We start from the raw sequence: 16,323 nt of genomic DNA, 5'->3' as shown, positions 1-16,323 counted from the left end.
CCAAGCACACTCAGACATAATCACTATTTAAATCCCCATGGAAGGACGCTCTGAGGCAGCCTGACCTAAAAACACCCTCAGAGCCAAACACTCTTGCATGAAAACAAAGATGTTTCCAGCTTATGCTTAATGCCTACTCTCTTGTCAACAGGCATTCTGGCTCAAAGTCTATTTACCTTTATAGGTTGACTATGGCTTGCAGCCAAAGAATAGACCCTTAGTTGTTCATGTAGGCTAGAGGTTTCATAGCACCCTTCATACTCAAGGCATCTTCAAGTACTTTAAAAAGTCAGACAGACTGCTGCTGTGGCCCCATTGTAGGGTTAAGCAACATTACATTTTCCCTTTTGTATCTCTGCAATTTTGAGTGGCAGTTAGAACCAAGATACAAAAGTGATGAGCATCTTAGAAATACACAGAACAAACAAACAGTACATTTACATAAATAGCATTTCAGCAATGACACAGGGTATTTTCAAAAAGTATTCTTGTATAATGTTTAAATTTAAATAAAGACCCTTTATAGAGCACCAGGCTACACACAGAGCCAATCAAGCAGAAGACCCATGGTTTACATTTGAAAGTGAGTGTTGCTTTCACATTCAGAGCTAGTATTTCCTCTTCCTGTACACAGCTCCAGCAGGCTTTTGAAGTTTCTCAAGTTCTATAAATTTCCTCTGTCAGAAGAGCTGCATTTCTTTGTTTAAAAATATTTGTTTGCCTTTCACTGTTCCACTCCCACTCCTTAGCTGCTCTACCTAACTCAGGCTTTTTCAAAATTAAACAAAAACTTGATATTTCTGTTTGCCCACTTGCGTCTCTCCACTCCCATTAGCCTTTGTGCTTTTAGCCATCTTGTTGTTTTGTTTCTTCTTACCGTTGCGGCACAAGTGGGATTGAGCAAAGTTACTTTACTGTGAACATGTCAGCACCACCCCACACAATTTCCTTATTTATGACCAAAAATCCTGAAATTTACTGAGCACCAACAACTTGCACTGACTTTCTTTTGCAGGATGAGGGCCCCACCATTCTCCAAAGATTTCTTTGAGGGGTAGAATTGAGCTTTAAGGCACAATAAAGTTACTATTTGAGACCTATAGCAGTTGATGCATCAGCCCCTCTTTTCAATTACAAAATGTACCACAAGTCAATATGATTGTTAGACTTTGTTGAGAAGTGCCGGAGTGGAAGGGCAGATGCTACATCAGGAGTAATAATACACAGTGTTGGGCGGGAATGTGAGAGTGAAACACAAAGGCTATTGTCAGGACAGCAATGGTGTGTAGACCGAGCTGGATGTAAAGGAAATCATCAAGACAGCTTGTGGGGGATGGGGTGAGAAAAGGCTCATTAATGTAATGTTTGATCTTTGTCGCATATTTCTGTTCACAGGTATTCCTCTCACGTTCTGGAGTCAGGTAGCTTGTTACAGCTTGGGAAGAGTTCCTGGCAAACAAGATTTGCTGAGTAAAACACAATGACATAAATGTAACAGCATTTCCCCCACTTTATGTAGCAGGATAAAAAGATCAGTCTCGCTCCTTATGGGAATGCTTAAGTACACTGACAGGCAGAACCAAAAAATGTAACATACTGAAGCCAGAGACCAAACTCTAACTGCAGCATGTATACCCCAAGGCAGAACTCTTGCAGTCCAAAATTCTTAAGAACCTGACTTATGGAGTTTTAGATTTCTGGGTCTTAGAGAGTGACTTTCTTACTATATTTAAAATCTTTTCCTTAATTCAGCCACTTTTCCGCTTTGCTTGTCCTTTTTGCTAATGATGCAGGACATAATTTTTTAAATAAAATTTTCAGCCCAGCTTCTCAGTCCTTCAGAAGCTGTGACATCTTTGCCATTTCTATGGGCACAAATTGTTGCAATTAACACAGGATTACAACTCCACTGCAGGATAGCCAAGTACATTTGTTACCTATTGAACCAGAAGAGGAGCAGAGCAGGGCTTTGGATCCATGTTCCACTCCTGATAGATCCCACCTCTTGTACTATTGAGATTGAATACGCTTTACTAGTATATAATCAATGCTAAACCTGCATTGCAAAAATGATTGGCTGGCTTCTGAAAGTACAGCCAATCACAAGGAAGATGGAGCATTGCAGCATGGCATTGGGATCAGCACATTAAAATAAACAAATCTGCTTCTAATTTAAGATGTCTAGAGTGGTTGCGACTTGAAACCATTAGTCACTTTGAGCAGATGATATAGTATATTTGGGATCATAACTGTAAAAGTGGAAGGGATGGGAAATCTAAAATCATAAGAGCTGGAGACTGAAGATATGTATCTGGTAAGATTATCTCCCTGTCAATAAAAGGACAATTCTTTACTAGAGATGGACCCAAGGAAAAACTCTGTCTCCATTTTTATGCCTTGAGCCTACTTCTGTTTTTATACCAGAGTCTCATGTGTTAACCTGCTACAAGAACAGGTAGAAAGGGGAATTGGAAGCATTATTCAACCATCTCCAGCAGCAACACAGAGAAAACAGAAAGCAACCAGTAAAATAAATAGGTTTGTGATTTTAATTTAAAAAAATATTTTTTGTTCCAGTTTGGCCTGGAGTAAAGTTTTTTCATGTAAAGGCCAATCTCATAACTATAGAACCATTTCAGCTTAATCTAACGGGAGAGTTTCTTTTGTGTGTGTGATACTAAATAATTTCAATTAAAAATATGGATGGAAAAATGAACAAAGACATGGCAAGTTAATGAAGACTCACTTTTATGGGACTGGGGCAAAAGCAATTAGACTTATGATAGGTCATTAAAACATCTGTATGGATCCACCTATTAGCTTCGTGACTTTAGACACAGGAATATTAACAGTGTAGGAGAAAAAGGCTTTAAGGCCTTGTCTGCGCTAGGGATTTGCTCCAATTATATCCACCCGTGTAGCTGCACTGGTATAATCCTAAAGCGTACAGAGGCAAAGCCGCTATTTACACTACTGAAATTTACTCCTGAATAAAACCAGGTGAAGCTCCACTAGTGCAAATAGTGGCTCTGTCTGTCTACGCTCGACATTTACACAGATGCAGTTATGTTGGTGGCTGGCTACTAATGGATGTAACTGGGGCAAATCCTCATCATAGACAAGGCCTATGTTTTAGAAGCAAGAAAAATAGTGTCTTCTACAATGGATAGTTTTACAGTGATTCCCTTGCAATTTAAAAAAAAAGGGAAAAGAAAGACAAACAAGTTATCATCATTTCTCCCCTTTCCTTCATTCTAACCCCTGCCAAACCATACTTTTCATTTATTCTTTTCCATCCTCCTCCCCTGAATCTCTCTGGAAGGTTGTGGTGAAGGGCACATGCACACATGGCTGACACATCCACACAAGTGCATTTCAGTGCTCCACACAAGTAGGCTAGTAGCTTGTAGTCTATAACAATTAAAATGCCTAGATGGTTTTCAGCTGCACGTGTTTACTCCCATTAGATTAGGAATGTCAGATGAGAAATCAGAACTGGCAACTGAATCCAAGACTTCGTGTTCCCTAGGATCAGACTGTCTAATTAATTTATTTCACACTAGGTGAAGTGTTGTGTGTCTGTCTTGCTTAGAAGACCTGAACTGATTTTTCATTAACTTGTTAATAATGTACCTGGGTGCTTTGGTGGGGCAGAAGGGAAGGCAGAATCTGGCTAGACACCTTTTTGCTGCCTTAGCCAACCCTTTCTCCCTTATATTTCCAAGGTTCTTTGAAGCTGTAGGTTTAGATACACAAAACAGTGGTAATATTTTAAAATAGCAGCTGATTTGTCCAAATATCTCTGTATATTCTAATAATTGTCCTGCTGGGTGCCTAGACAGAAAAAATGGGCTTTTGCCCACCCGGTTGAGGAATTCTTATCTGGTGTTCACATAGATAAATATAGATTTCCTGTAAGGTTAGTTCCCGAAATCCATTACAATTTAAACAGCAGCTTTGCTTAAACTTTGTCCCAGGTTTACTGGATATCACGTTCTTTTGTTTGAAAAGAGAGAGAGGGCTTTTCATTCCAGAATTTTCTGTGCCTCCCCATATGGGCTACCTGGAATACACAGCCCATTTCAGCAGACTGTGCCTTTCAATGACTAATGTATTACAAATTTCGCATTAGACATCAGCCTGAGCTGCAAAATGTGGATGTGTTCAGATTCTGAACTCCCTGTGTGCATGCATATGCACATACACTCCCTGCCCCCACCCCTCAAGCTTGAGAGATTGGATCCAGTGTTTCAGTTTAGCTAGAGAAACAGGTCAGCCTCGAAATTCCAATCTGGATTTTGATGCTTTCTGAAAGTTGAAGACTCTTCATATCAAGGATTTTGGCTCACCATTGTAAAAGGTCATTTTAGGACCATTCCTAGAGCCCAGAAAAGAGAAAAGAGACTATACTGATAATAGGTATCTGCTTAGTGTGTTGATGCTTCACACAGGAAGGTCCAGCCCCACAAAGGGATTTTGGTATTGCAACTCTGTGTTGCAATGCCTAACTTTCAGGTGACTAGAAAATCACTGGAACAACAAGAGGATTCACAAAGCCTGATTAGGCACATAGGCTCCCTATAAAAAGAATCAGATCCACAAAACCCAGCATGCTATGTGGGGAGCCATCCAAGCTAGCCAATGAAACATACCAAACAAGAGGTGTGTGTCCTAAGCCCCTCCTCTCCCATGGAATTAGGCACCTCCCTGCAGCCTAGACATAGCCAGGAACCTCTCCTGGAGGCAGGCAGCTTAGGTACCTAAGCCTTTTCTTGTGAGAATGAGTTAGTGCCTACTGAACTCCACGCAAAATGGCCAGAGGGTTGGGGGGAACGAGGCCCTCCTTTATAACCTTTAGCCTAGTGGTTAGGGTATTCAGCCAGGCTGTGGGAAACCCTGTTTTGATTCTCTACCCTGACCAAGGAGGAGAAGGGATTTGAACAGGGGTTCCATGTGAGTGCCCTAACCACTGGACTCGAGTGATCCTCTTTCTGTCCCCAGACCAATTTAATTATTGTGAAATGGCTTCAACAAGAAAGAGAGTCCCACATCAGACTATCCCATAGTCCAGTGGTTAGCCCACTCAGCTGAGAAATGGAAAGCCCCTCTTCAAAGCCCTTCTCCACAGACCAAGGGGGAATTGAACCAGGATCTCCCACATCCCCCTGGAGTACTCTAACCCCTCGGCTAACAGACTTGCTTTCTTTTCTCCAGCCATTTTGTATGGCATTAGGCATGCTCAGAGCATGGCTACCAGATCAGGCACAACAGGGAAGATGGAGAAGTGGTTTCAGGTTTGCACAGGGACTTAGGCATAGAGTTAAAGGCCAGGAGGGACAGCAGGTCATCTAGCCAGACCTCCTGTACACCACAAGACATCATCACCACCTGACAACTGAAAATAGACCAAAATATTACAGCCCTCAGGAGACTAGATCAGTGGTTCTCAAACTGTGGGTTGTGACCCCCTTTGAATGGGGTCACCAGGGCTGACTTTGACTTGCTGGAGCCCAGGGTTGAAGCCTGAGCCTCACTGCCCAGGGCTGAAGCCAAAGCCCAAGGGCTTCAGCCATGGGAGGCAGGGCTCAGGCTGCAGGCCCCCTGCTTGGGGCTGAAGCCCTCAAGCTTCAGCTTTGGCCCCCCTGCCCAGAGTTAGGTGAGGCTTGGGCTTTGGTCCTTCCTCCTGAGGTTGTGAGGCAATTTTTGTTGTCAGAAGGCGATGCAATGAAGTTTGAGAGCCCCTGAACTAGATAGATCCCACAAGCAGAGCATAGGAGGGACTGAGTTGCATCAGTGCCTGAGGCAGGAGTGACGGAAGGTCCCTAAAAGTGAGGGGGCCACCAGCACTCAAACCGTGTCCCCACCCCCTGCCCTGGCCGTTTCCCCTAGACCCTGCCCTCACACCGCCCCTTCTCCCCAAGCCCTCACACTTGTGCCACCCCGTCCCTCAAGACCCCACCCCACACTGCCTCTTCACCCCAAGACACCTCCCCCGCTCACTCTTTTCCGCCCCTCACCCCCATCATTTGCCCTCACAGCCAGTAAAAAGTAGAGGGGCCATGACCCTCTGGGTTCCCCTGTTCCAGTGCCCCTGCCCGAGGACCCTGCAAGAGCAGAGATATGATTAAATGAGATATACCCAGATAATTCTGGCAAGTGACCTGCACCCACACGCTGCAAAGGCAGGCAACCCCCCACCTAAGTTCCCTCTAAGCTGCCTGGCTGCGCAGCTGCCTATTAAGCCCCATGCAGGGACTCTGGGCTGCGGCAGGGAGAGGTGCCCCTCCCCGCTGGCCCCAGCGCAGACCTGCCACAGTTGGGGAGAGGAGCCCCTCTCTCAGACTGTCCCAGCCCAGCCCCGACGGAGCTGCCACGGCCGGGGAGAGGCGCCTCTCCTCCAGCCCTGAGCTGCTGCAGCGAGATGACTCCCCCCAGCCCTCTCTTGTCCCACTGCAGCCCCAGGGCAGTCTGCACCCCAAACCCCTCATCCCTGGCCCCACCCCAGAGCCCCCCACATCCCAACCCTCTGCCCCAGCCCTGAGCACCCTCCCGCACCCCAAACCCCTCATCCCCAGCCCCACCCCAAAGCCCACACCCCCAGCCAGAGCCTCATCCCCCCACACCCCAACCCTCTGCCCCAGCCCTGAGCCCCCTCCCACCACATGAATTTTGTTATGTGCTCCACTATGGAGGTGTCACATATCCCCTCCATAGTGGTGCACATAACAAAATTAATTCCGCACACAGATATAAAAAATTAGAAGGAACACTGCGCCCCACCCCCTCAAGGGAGATAGGTGACCAGACACATAGACTGAGGTAGCATCTTAGGCGCCTAGGGAGCTTTTACAGTGGAAATTTAGGCTGAGTGAGTTTAGGCACCTATAGGGTTAGGTGGCAGCCAAGCAGGAGTTTTGTGGCGTGCAGTGGTGCCTAAAACTGGGATTTGGGCGACTTAAAATGGGGTTTAGGCATCCTAAGTCTCTCTGTGGATCTGGCCTGAAGTTCTTTGTTTTCTTCAGTCAAATGGATATGCTGGAGCTAATTCAGCATATCAGTGTGCTTGCTTTCTTCATAACCAGTTCTTTCAATTACAACAGTCTTTCCTGTATTGATTACATCTATGTGCATCTACAAATATTCAGTAATGGGCTCTTTAGTCTAACAGAGAAAACTAAGACATGATCCAAGTATAACACGGCTGGAAGTTGAAGCTAGACAATTCAGACTAGAAATAAGTTGTACATTTTTACCTGTCAGGGTAATTAACCAGAGTGGTCCCTTCTGGTCTTGTATACCATGCCCCAAAGAAAACAGCTACTGCCATTAAGATTGTGCATATACTTAAGTTGAGCTCTTTGCCTTCTATTCTTCTGAAGTAAACCACCACAAGTCAGAGTGAAAGGGATTATGATGAATTATGTTGCTGTCTCTGCAAAAATACAAAGTAATGATACACTCAAAATGTCACTCACATGATACTGCTGGTGGTTTGAGGAGTCCGAGTTTGACTTAAGCAGAGAACAAACAAGTATTGTTATGGCTTTGGCATTTGCCTCCTGATTTACTGCATTACAAATGAAACATTTTTTGATTTAGGATTTATAATGCCTTGTATACAGAAACTGCTCTATAAACCCTCCAGCTCCTTCTTCTAATGAAAAAAGACAAGAAGTTAAAAATAGAGAGTGCTATGTGGGCTAATCAATACACCTTTCCCCTACTCCACCACCCTTCAAGTTATTAAAAAAATTAGATAAATATGTGTGGGATTAGTGTTAATTTCATGAATATCAGAGATGGCAAATGACAAGTCACACATAGTCTACTCCCTTGCCAATGGGGAATTATTCCTGCCCACTATCCCAGGAGCACTTCGTCCAGTTTTAGATGACTGGACTTCTATCACATCCTATTGAGTTCACTCTTAAAGAAATAAGTCTCAGAGACTGTCCAGATCTCCCACACTAAAGCAGTGGGTATAGCCATTATACTTGTTAGGTTAAGGAGCAGACAATCGTGAAATTATTATCTGAAACAAGACAAGGATAAAACATCATTCATCCTTTGCTGCTATGGTGTATCCCTTTTCTCCATAAGTCCACTGTCTTGTATGTGTTGAGATTGCAAATTGTTGAAGGAAGGCTTGGACCTGTCTTCCCAATAATTTTTTAAGGGCCTAGCCAACTTGGGTGCTGTATAAATACGTCTTGTACAGTTCTATATAGGGCCTAAAGTACAGCAGTTTCCACTATGCAAGTGAACACAGTTGACCTGAATTTATAGTGCTAATTTATTAAGGCTCACCAATGATCTGACCAGAAAATACCTAGGTTCTTGTCCCAGATTCAGGCTATAGAATTAGAGAACATAGGGAGTACAATATCTTGTATGGACCCTCGGCATGTGTGGGGACAAAACCAAATTTTCAAGATCTTTATTAAAATCAACAAGAGAGTAACCAAAGTTACAAACCACAGAGCCACAAAAAAGTAATACAGCTCTATAGTCCCTGGTGGTAACATCCCTTTTATAAGAGGCTACTTAAACTAGCATACTTGCGCCCTTCCTTGGACACCTGGTTGTGGGAGACAGAGGACCAGCCTCATCTCTGGCCGAATGAGTTTGATGCTCCAGGCTCTTCAATCCCAAACTGGTAGAGATCAGGTTCAAGTGTTGAATAGCTAAGCTATAGAATCATAGAATATCAGGGTTGGAAGGAACCTCAGGAGGTCATCTATACTGCAGATGCTAAGCTGATAGCTTAACAGAAGATAACTATGAGAAGGAATGACCCCTCCTTATGGTGGTTTGCCCTCTTATAAGGTCCTGACACTGTCCTGAAAATTCACATCAATGCCCAACCTTCCACCCAGATAAATCTTTGGGTACACTTACTGTATAGGCTAGCATATTCATCTATATTAATATCAATTATCTCATCCTCAAAACCATTAGCTTTGGCCTAGATCATTACTTCCATGTTCAGTGGTATGCAGAACCTCGTGGTTACCGGTATTTTCCAGAATTTTGGTGAACACATTCAGTTTTCTGTTCAGTTCCCCAAAGTCAAAAGAGGTAACCACTAGGCCATTAGTCTATGCCAAAGGTTACAAACACTTATGCTAAATTTCTCTAGATAATCATACAGGATACAGGCCTGTATGTTCCTTGAGTTACAGCCAAGGATAATGAAGAAATTTGTACTGGAATTATTCAGTACAAAACATAATCCAAGAGAATAATAATCAAACCAATAAAGAAAACAGATTATATAATATAGCAAGCTAGCAGGCTAGCCCCATGGGCCACAAAACCCTTTGCATCATGGAGCAGCGCTGTGTAGCAGCTCTCCATACTGGACCATGGGTGTGTTTTGGGAGCAAGGAGGTGCGATCTCTACACACTTATGTTTGCTACCCCTCCTCATGTCCTGTAGTAATAGCTACAGCCATCCTCTGCCCTGGTTAGGATTCCATTTTTCAGCCCTTGCACAACCCATCCACTCCGACTGGGTGCAACTTGCTAGACGTTTGCTCAAACAGCATCAGTTACCTTAAAAAAAAAAAGAAAAAAAGAAAAAAAAGATTTTGAGACTGCAATCACCTAGCCATCCTCATCCTGTTCTCCCTTCCCAAATCTATTCAAAAATAAATAATTGAAGTCAACATTCTTGACTTACCACTTTGTCCACACATTTGTTGCCCATTTTGAGGTCTGTGCCTGCTGCTAAAGATATTTTACAGCAAAAAAGTTAAGAGCATCCATGACAAGTACAGAATATTTACTGTAAAATAGCATTTGTGCATAAGCAATGTTATTATTATAGCTCCACAAACTGAATTTCAGGAATGGAACCATGAGAAAAAGATTTGTTTCTCTCTCTAAAATTATTTAATTTCAGAGTACGGTGCTAAAAGATTTTATTATTTTTCTCATGATAACTCCAGTCCCATTTTGTCTTTAATTTAGATTATCATAAGATTTATTGTTTGTTGGTAGGCAGAGTTCGTAATTCACACGAAGACACTGAATAGCATAGAAAGGATTTATTTTGTGCTTGTGGGATTTGCTCTCAGTTTGGAATATTGCACAAGACTGAATAGATTGTTTCCCCCTGCAAATCAGAGAAACTGTGCTAACAGGATCCATCCTTTCATCAGGAAGTGGCCTCTCATTATAGTTGCAACACTATGTCCTGAGCAAGTGGAAAAGGAAATTCTTCAACTGGAGAGAGTTCACAGAAATAACAACCTCAAGGGCATTCAGGGAGCAGATTCTGTTGAGATTTGGGTGAAACACACAAATTAGAAGTTATACAGTGTGAAAAACAAGGATGTGCTTTTGATGAAAGAACATTCAAGACTTTAAGGGTCTAATAGGGTTAGTTATTATGCAACTGACACTAAGAGAACAGCAGTGATTAGTGTTTCTAAGGGTATGTCTACACTTACGAAATTGTAAGTGTAGACATACGAAATTAGGTCGAATTTATAGAAGTCGGTTTTTTAGAAATCGGTTTTATATATTCGAGTGTGTGTGTCCCCACAGAAAATGCTCTAAGTGCATTAAGTGCATTAACTCGGCGGAGCGCTTCCACAGTACCGAGGCAAGCGTCGACTTCCGGAGCGTTGCACTGTGGGTAGCTATCCCACAGTTCCCGCAGTCTCCGCTGCCCATTGGAATTCTGGGTTGAGATCCCAATGCCTGATGGGGCTAAAACATTGTCGCGGGTGGTTCTGGGTACATATCGTCAGCCCCCCATTCCCTCCCTCCCCCCGTGAAAGCAAGGGCAGACAATCATTTCACGCCTTTTTTCCTGAGTTACCTGTGCAGACGCCATACCACGGCAAGCATGGAGCCCGCTTAGGTAACTGTCACCCTATGTCTCCTGGGTGCTGGCAGACGCGGTACGGCATTGCTACACAGTAGCAGCAACCCCTTGCCTTGTGGCAGCAGACGGTACAGTACGACTGGTAGCCGTCATCGTCATGTCTGAGGTGCTCCTGGTCGCCTCTGTGAGGTCGATCAGGAGCGCCTGGGCAGACATGGGCACAGGGACTAAATTTGGAGTGACTTGACCAGGTCATTCTCTTTAGTCCTGCAGTCAGTCCTATTGAACCGTCTTATGGTGAGCGGGCAGGCGATACGGACTGCTAGCAGTCGTACTGTACCATCTTCTGCCAGGCAGGCAAGAGATGAGGATTGCTAGCAGTCGTATTGCACCATCTTCTGCCATGCAGGCAAGAGATGGGGATGGCTAGCAGTCGTACTGTACCATCTTCTGCCGAGCAGCCATGAAATGTGGATGGCATGCAGTCCTTCTGCACCGTCTGCTGCCAGCCAAAGATGTAAAAGATAGATGGAGTGGGTCAAAACAAGAAATAGACCAGATTTGTTTTGTACTCATTTGCCTCCTCCCCTGTCTAGGGGACTCATTCCTATAGGTCACACTACAGTCACTCACAGAGAAGGTGCAGCGAGGTAAATCTAGCCATGTATCAATCAGAGGCCAGGCTAACCTCCTTGTTCCAATAACAACGATAACTTAGGTGCACCATTTCTTATTGGAACCCTCCGTGCAGTCCTGCCTGAAATACTCCTTGATGTACAGGCACACCCTTTGTTGATTTTAGCTCCCTGAAGCCAACCCTGTAAGCCGTGTCGTCAGTCGCCCCTCCCTCCGTCAGAGCAACGGCAGACAATTGTTCCGCGCCTTTTTTCTGTGCGGACGCCATACCAAGGCAAGCATGGAGGCCGCTCAGCTCACTTTGGCAATTAGGAGCACATTAACCACCACACACATTATCCAGCGGTATATGCAGCACCAGAACATGGCAACGCGACACCGGGCGAGGAGGCGACGTCAGCGCAGTCCCATGAGTGATCAGGACATGGACACAGATTTCTCTGAAAGCATGGGCCCTGACAATGCATGCATCATGGTGCTAATGGGGCAGGTTCATGCTGTGGAACGCCGATTCTGGGCTCGGGAAACAAGCACAGACTGGTGGGACCGCATAGTGTTGCAGGTCTGGGACGATTCCCAGTGGCTACGAAACTTTTGCATGCGTAAGGGCACTTTCATGGAACTTTGTGACTTGCTTTCCCCTGCCCTGAAGCGCATGAATACCAAGATGAGAGCAGCCCTCACATTTGAGAAGCGAGTGGCGATAGCCCTGTGGAAGCTTGCAACGCCAGACAGCTACCGGTCAGTTGGGAATCAATTTGGAGTGGGCAAATCTACTGTGGGGGCTGCTGTGATGCAAGTAGCCCACGCAATCAAAGATCTGCTGATATCAAGGGTAGTGACCCTGGGAAATGTGCAGGTCATAGTGGATGGCTTTGCTGCAATGGGATTCCCTAACTGTGGTGGGGCTATAGACGGAACCCATATCCCTATCTTGACACCGGAGCACCAAGCCGCCGAGTACATAAACTGCAAGGGGTACTTTTCAATAGTGCTGCAAGCTCTGGTGGATCACAAGGGACGTTTCACCAACATCAACGTGGGATGGCCGGGAAAGGTGCATGATGCTCGCATCTTCAGGAACTCTGGTTTGTTTCAAAAGCTGCAGGAAGGGACTTTATTCCCAGACCAGAAAATAACTGTTGGGGATGTTGAAATGCCTATATGTATCCTTGGGGACCCAGCCTACCCCTTAATGCCATGGCTCATGAAGCCGTACACAGGCAGCCTGGACAGTAGTCAGGAGCTGTTCAACTACAGGCTGAGCAAGTGCAGAATGGTGGTAGAATGTGCATTTGGACGTTTAAAGGCGCGCTGGCGCAGTTTACTGACTCGCTTAGACCTCAGCGAAACCAATATTCCCACTGTTATTACTGCTTGCTGTGTGCTCCACAATATCTGTGAGAGTAAGGGGGAGACGTTTATGGCGGGGTGGGAGGTTGAGGCAAATCGCCTAGCTGCTGGTTACGCGCAGCCAGACACCAGGGCTGTTAGAAGAGCACAGGAGGGCGCGGTACGCATCAGAGAAGCTTTGAAAACCAGTTTCATGACTGGCCAGGCTACGGTGTGAAAGTTCTGTTTGTTTCTCCTTGATGAAACCCCCCGCCCCTTGGTTCACTCTACTTCCCTGTAAGCTAACCACCCGCCCCTCCTCCCTTTAATCATTGCTTGCAGAGGCAATAAAGTCATTTCTGCTTCACAGTCATGCATTCGTTATTCATTCATCACACAAATAGGGGGATGACTACCAAGGTATCCCAGGAGGGGTGGTGGAGGAGGGAAGGAAAATGCCACACAGCACTTTAAGCACAGCACTTTAAAAGTTTACAACTTTAAAATTTATTGAATGACAGCCTTCTTTTTTTTGGGCAATCCTCTGTGGTGGAGTGGCTGGTTGGCTGGAGGCCCCCCCACCGCGTTCTTGGGCGTCTGGGTGTGGAGGCTATGGAACTTGGGGAGGAGGGTGGTTGGTTACAGAGGGGCAGCAGTGGCAGTCTGTGCTCCAGCTGCCTTTGCTGCAGCTCAACCATACACTGGAGCATACTGGTTTGGTCCTGCAGCAGCCTCAGCATTGAATCCTGCCTCCTCTCATCACGCTGCCGCCACATTTGAGCTTCAGCCCTGTCTTCAGCCCGCCACTTACTCTCTTCAGCCCGCCACTTACTCTCTTCAGCCCGCCACCTCTCCTCCCGGTCATTTTGTGCTTTCCTGCACTCTGACATTATTTGCCTCCACGCATTCGTCTGTGCTCTGTCAGTGTGGGAGGACAGCATGAGCTCGGAGAACATTTCATCGCGAGTGCGTTTTTTTTTCTTTCTAAGCTTCACTAGCCTCTGGGAAGGAGAAGATCCTGTGATCATTGAAACACATGCAGCTGGTGGAGAAAAAAAAAGGGACAGCGGTATTTAAAAAGACACATTTTATAAAACAGTGGCTACACTCTTTCAGGGTAAACCTTGCTGTTAACATTACATACATAGCACATGTGCTTTCGTTACAAGGTCGCATTTTGCCTCCTCCCACCGCGTGACTACCCCCTCAACCTTCTCCCCTCCCTGTGGCTAACAGCGAGGAACATTTCTGTTTAGCCACAGGCAAACAGCCCAGCAGGAATGGGCTCCTCTGAGTGTCCCCTGAAGAAAAGCACTCTATTTCAACCAGGTGACCATGAATTATATCTCACTCTCCTGAGGATAACACAGAGAGATAAAGAACGGATTTTGGTTGAATGCCAGCAAACATACACTGCAATGCTTTGTTCTACAGTGATTCCCGAGTACGTGTTACTGGCCTGGAGTGGTAAAGTGTCCTACCATGAAGGACGAAATAAGGCTGCCCTCCCCAGAAACCTTTTGCAAAGGCTTTAGGACTACATCTAGGAGAACCGCAAATGCCAGGGCAAAGTAATCCTTTCACATGCTTGCTTTTAAACCATGTATAGCATTTTAAAAGGTACACTCACCAGAGGTCCCTTCTCCGCCTGCTGGGTCCAGGAGGCAGCCTTGGGAGGGTTCGGGGGGTACTGGCTCCAGGTCTAGGGTGAGAAACAGTTCCTGGCTGTCGGGAAAACCGGTTTCTCCACTTGCTTGCTGTGAGCTATCTACAACCTCATCCTCATCATCATCTTCTTCGTCCCCAAAACCTACTTCCGTATTGCCTCCATCTCCATTGAAGGAGTCAAACAACACGGCTGGGGTAGTGGTGGCTGAACCCCCTAAAATGGCATGCAGCTCATCATAGAAGCGGCATGTTTGGGGCTCTGACCCAGAGCGGCTGTTCGCCTCTCTGGTTTTCTGGTAGGCTTGTCTCAGCTCCTTCAGTTTCACGCGGCACTGCTTCGGGTCCCTGTTATTGCCTCTGTCCTTCATGCCCTGGGAGATTTTCAGAAAGGTTTTGGCATTTCGAAAACTGGAACGGAGTTTTGATAGCACGGATTCCTCTCCCCAAACAGCGATCAGATCCTGTACCTCCCGTTCGGTCCATGCTGGAGCTCTTTTGCGATTCTGGGACTCCATCATGGTCACCTGTGCTGATGAGCTCTGCATGGTCACCTGCAGCTTGCCACGCTGGCCAAACAGGAAATGAGATTCAAAAGTTCGCGGTTCTTTTCCTGTCTATCTGGCCAGTGCATCTGAGTTGAGAGCGCTGTCCAGAGCGGTCAGAATGGAGCACTCTGGGATAGCTCCCGGAGGCCAATACCATCGAATTGTGTCCACAGTACCCCAAATTCGAGCTGGCAACGTCGATTTAAGCGCTAATCCACTTGTCAGGGGTGGAGTAAGGAAATCGATTTTAAGAGCCCTTTAAGTCAAAATAAAGGGCTTCATTGTGTGGACGGGTGCAGGTTTAAATCGATTTAACGCTGCTAAATTCGACCTAAAGTCCTAGTGTAGACCAGGGCAAAGAAACAGCCCTAAGAATGCTCTGACCTACCTTGCTCTTATTGTAGATATACTGTATAGAAGCTAACTGATGTAGTGATCGGCTTTTATAGGCTGACAGAATTAATGTGGCATCATTAGCAGTTATGGTTGCCTGTGGAGAAATAATTATGCAAGTTATGAAATGGCAATTATTGACCTGGCAGTGGCAAGACTGGGATATAGTCAAAGAAGAAAACAGACTACCACATTGATTCTGTCTCTCTCTATGGACAAGCGTGTATGTATATTTTTTGGAAAAGGGCACTATCTTAATCCAGAGGGAAAAGAAACACATAATTGGACCACTGTTCTAGCATCAGAAGGCTGAAAGTATAAACAGGTAAACTGGACATTTGTCAGGGCTTACTGAAATTCTGCCATATGAAGAGACTTGCTGACCACACTGCATATGGATCTGCAGTTGTTTTCTTAACCTCTTTCTGTTCTTATTACCAATATACAACCTGACATGTCTGTGGCACACTCAGGGTTTTCTAGCTGTAGCAAATGAAAGCTTGATTGCCAGTGCACACCGATAACTGACTCAATGCTGTGGTTTCTGTACTTTAGATCATTCATTTCCTGTTACAAACTGCAGCCTGTTGATTTCTCTGCATTATTGCTAACGTGCCAGCAGTGCAACAGACATTTTTGTCAAACATGCAAATTGTCTCAGTTCATCCAATTTCTGTAAATCCCCCGTTTGGCATAGAATAGCTGAAATAGCTACTAGAATAAGAGACTAAAAATAAAGTATCATCTAATTTAGATATAAATTAAGCTTCTCTAGATCTTTAGTGTTTTTTTTCCTGGCACATATCACTGTATTATTGAACATCAACAGAGTAAATATACTAAATCAAGAGTACTGGTGCTGCTGAGTTTCATAACAAAGCCTCATAAATGCTTACAACCAAATTATGCTCTCAA

The 16,323-nt window shown here is 45.2% G+C and overlaps 1 protein-coding gene across 2 annotated transcripts; it reads right to left on the bottom strand.

The window, feature by feature from the left end:
* Positions 1–12,688: 12,688 nt before the first annotated feature.
* On the bottom strand, positions 12,689–15,886 carry LOC142071442 (uncharacterized). Of its 2 annotated transcripts, XM_075126205.1 has the most exons (3): positions 15,761–15,886; positions 14,433–15,505; positions 12,689–13,844 (listed from the first exon to the last, which is right to left on the bottom strand). In XM_075126205.1, the coding sequence occupies exons 2-3, from the start codon at positions 15,013–15,015 to the stop codon at positions 13,303–13,305; spliced, it is 1,125 nt and encodes a 374-aa protein (XP_074982306.1). In that variant the 5' UTR covers positions 15,016–15,505; positions 15,761–15,886; the 3' UTR covers positions 12,689–13,302. The 2 variants fall into 2 exon arrangements, with proteins under 2 accessions (XP_074982306.1, XP_074982307.1); XM_075126206.1 differs by having other exon boundaries at positions 14,433–15,886.
* Between the last annotated feature and the right edge of the window lie 437 nt (positions 15,887–16,323).

This window comes from Caretta caretta, chromosome 3 (assembly GCF_965140235.1).
Source record: "Caretta caretta isolate rCarCar2 chromosome 3, rCarCar1.hap1, whole genome shotgun sequence".
In the NCBI taxonomy this organism is placed as follows: Eukaryota; Metazoa; Chordata; order Testudines; family Cheloniidae; genus Caretta; species Caretta caretta.
This window is presented reverse-complemented; position numbering and strand designations above follow the sequence as displayed.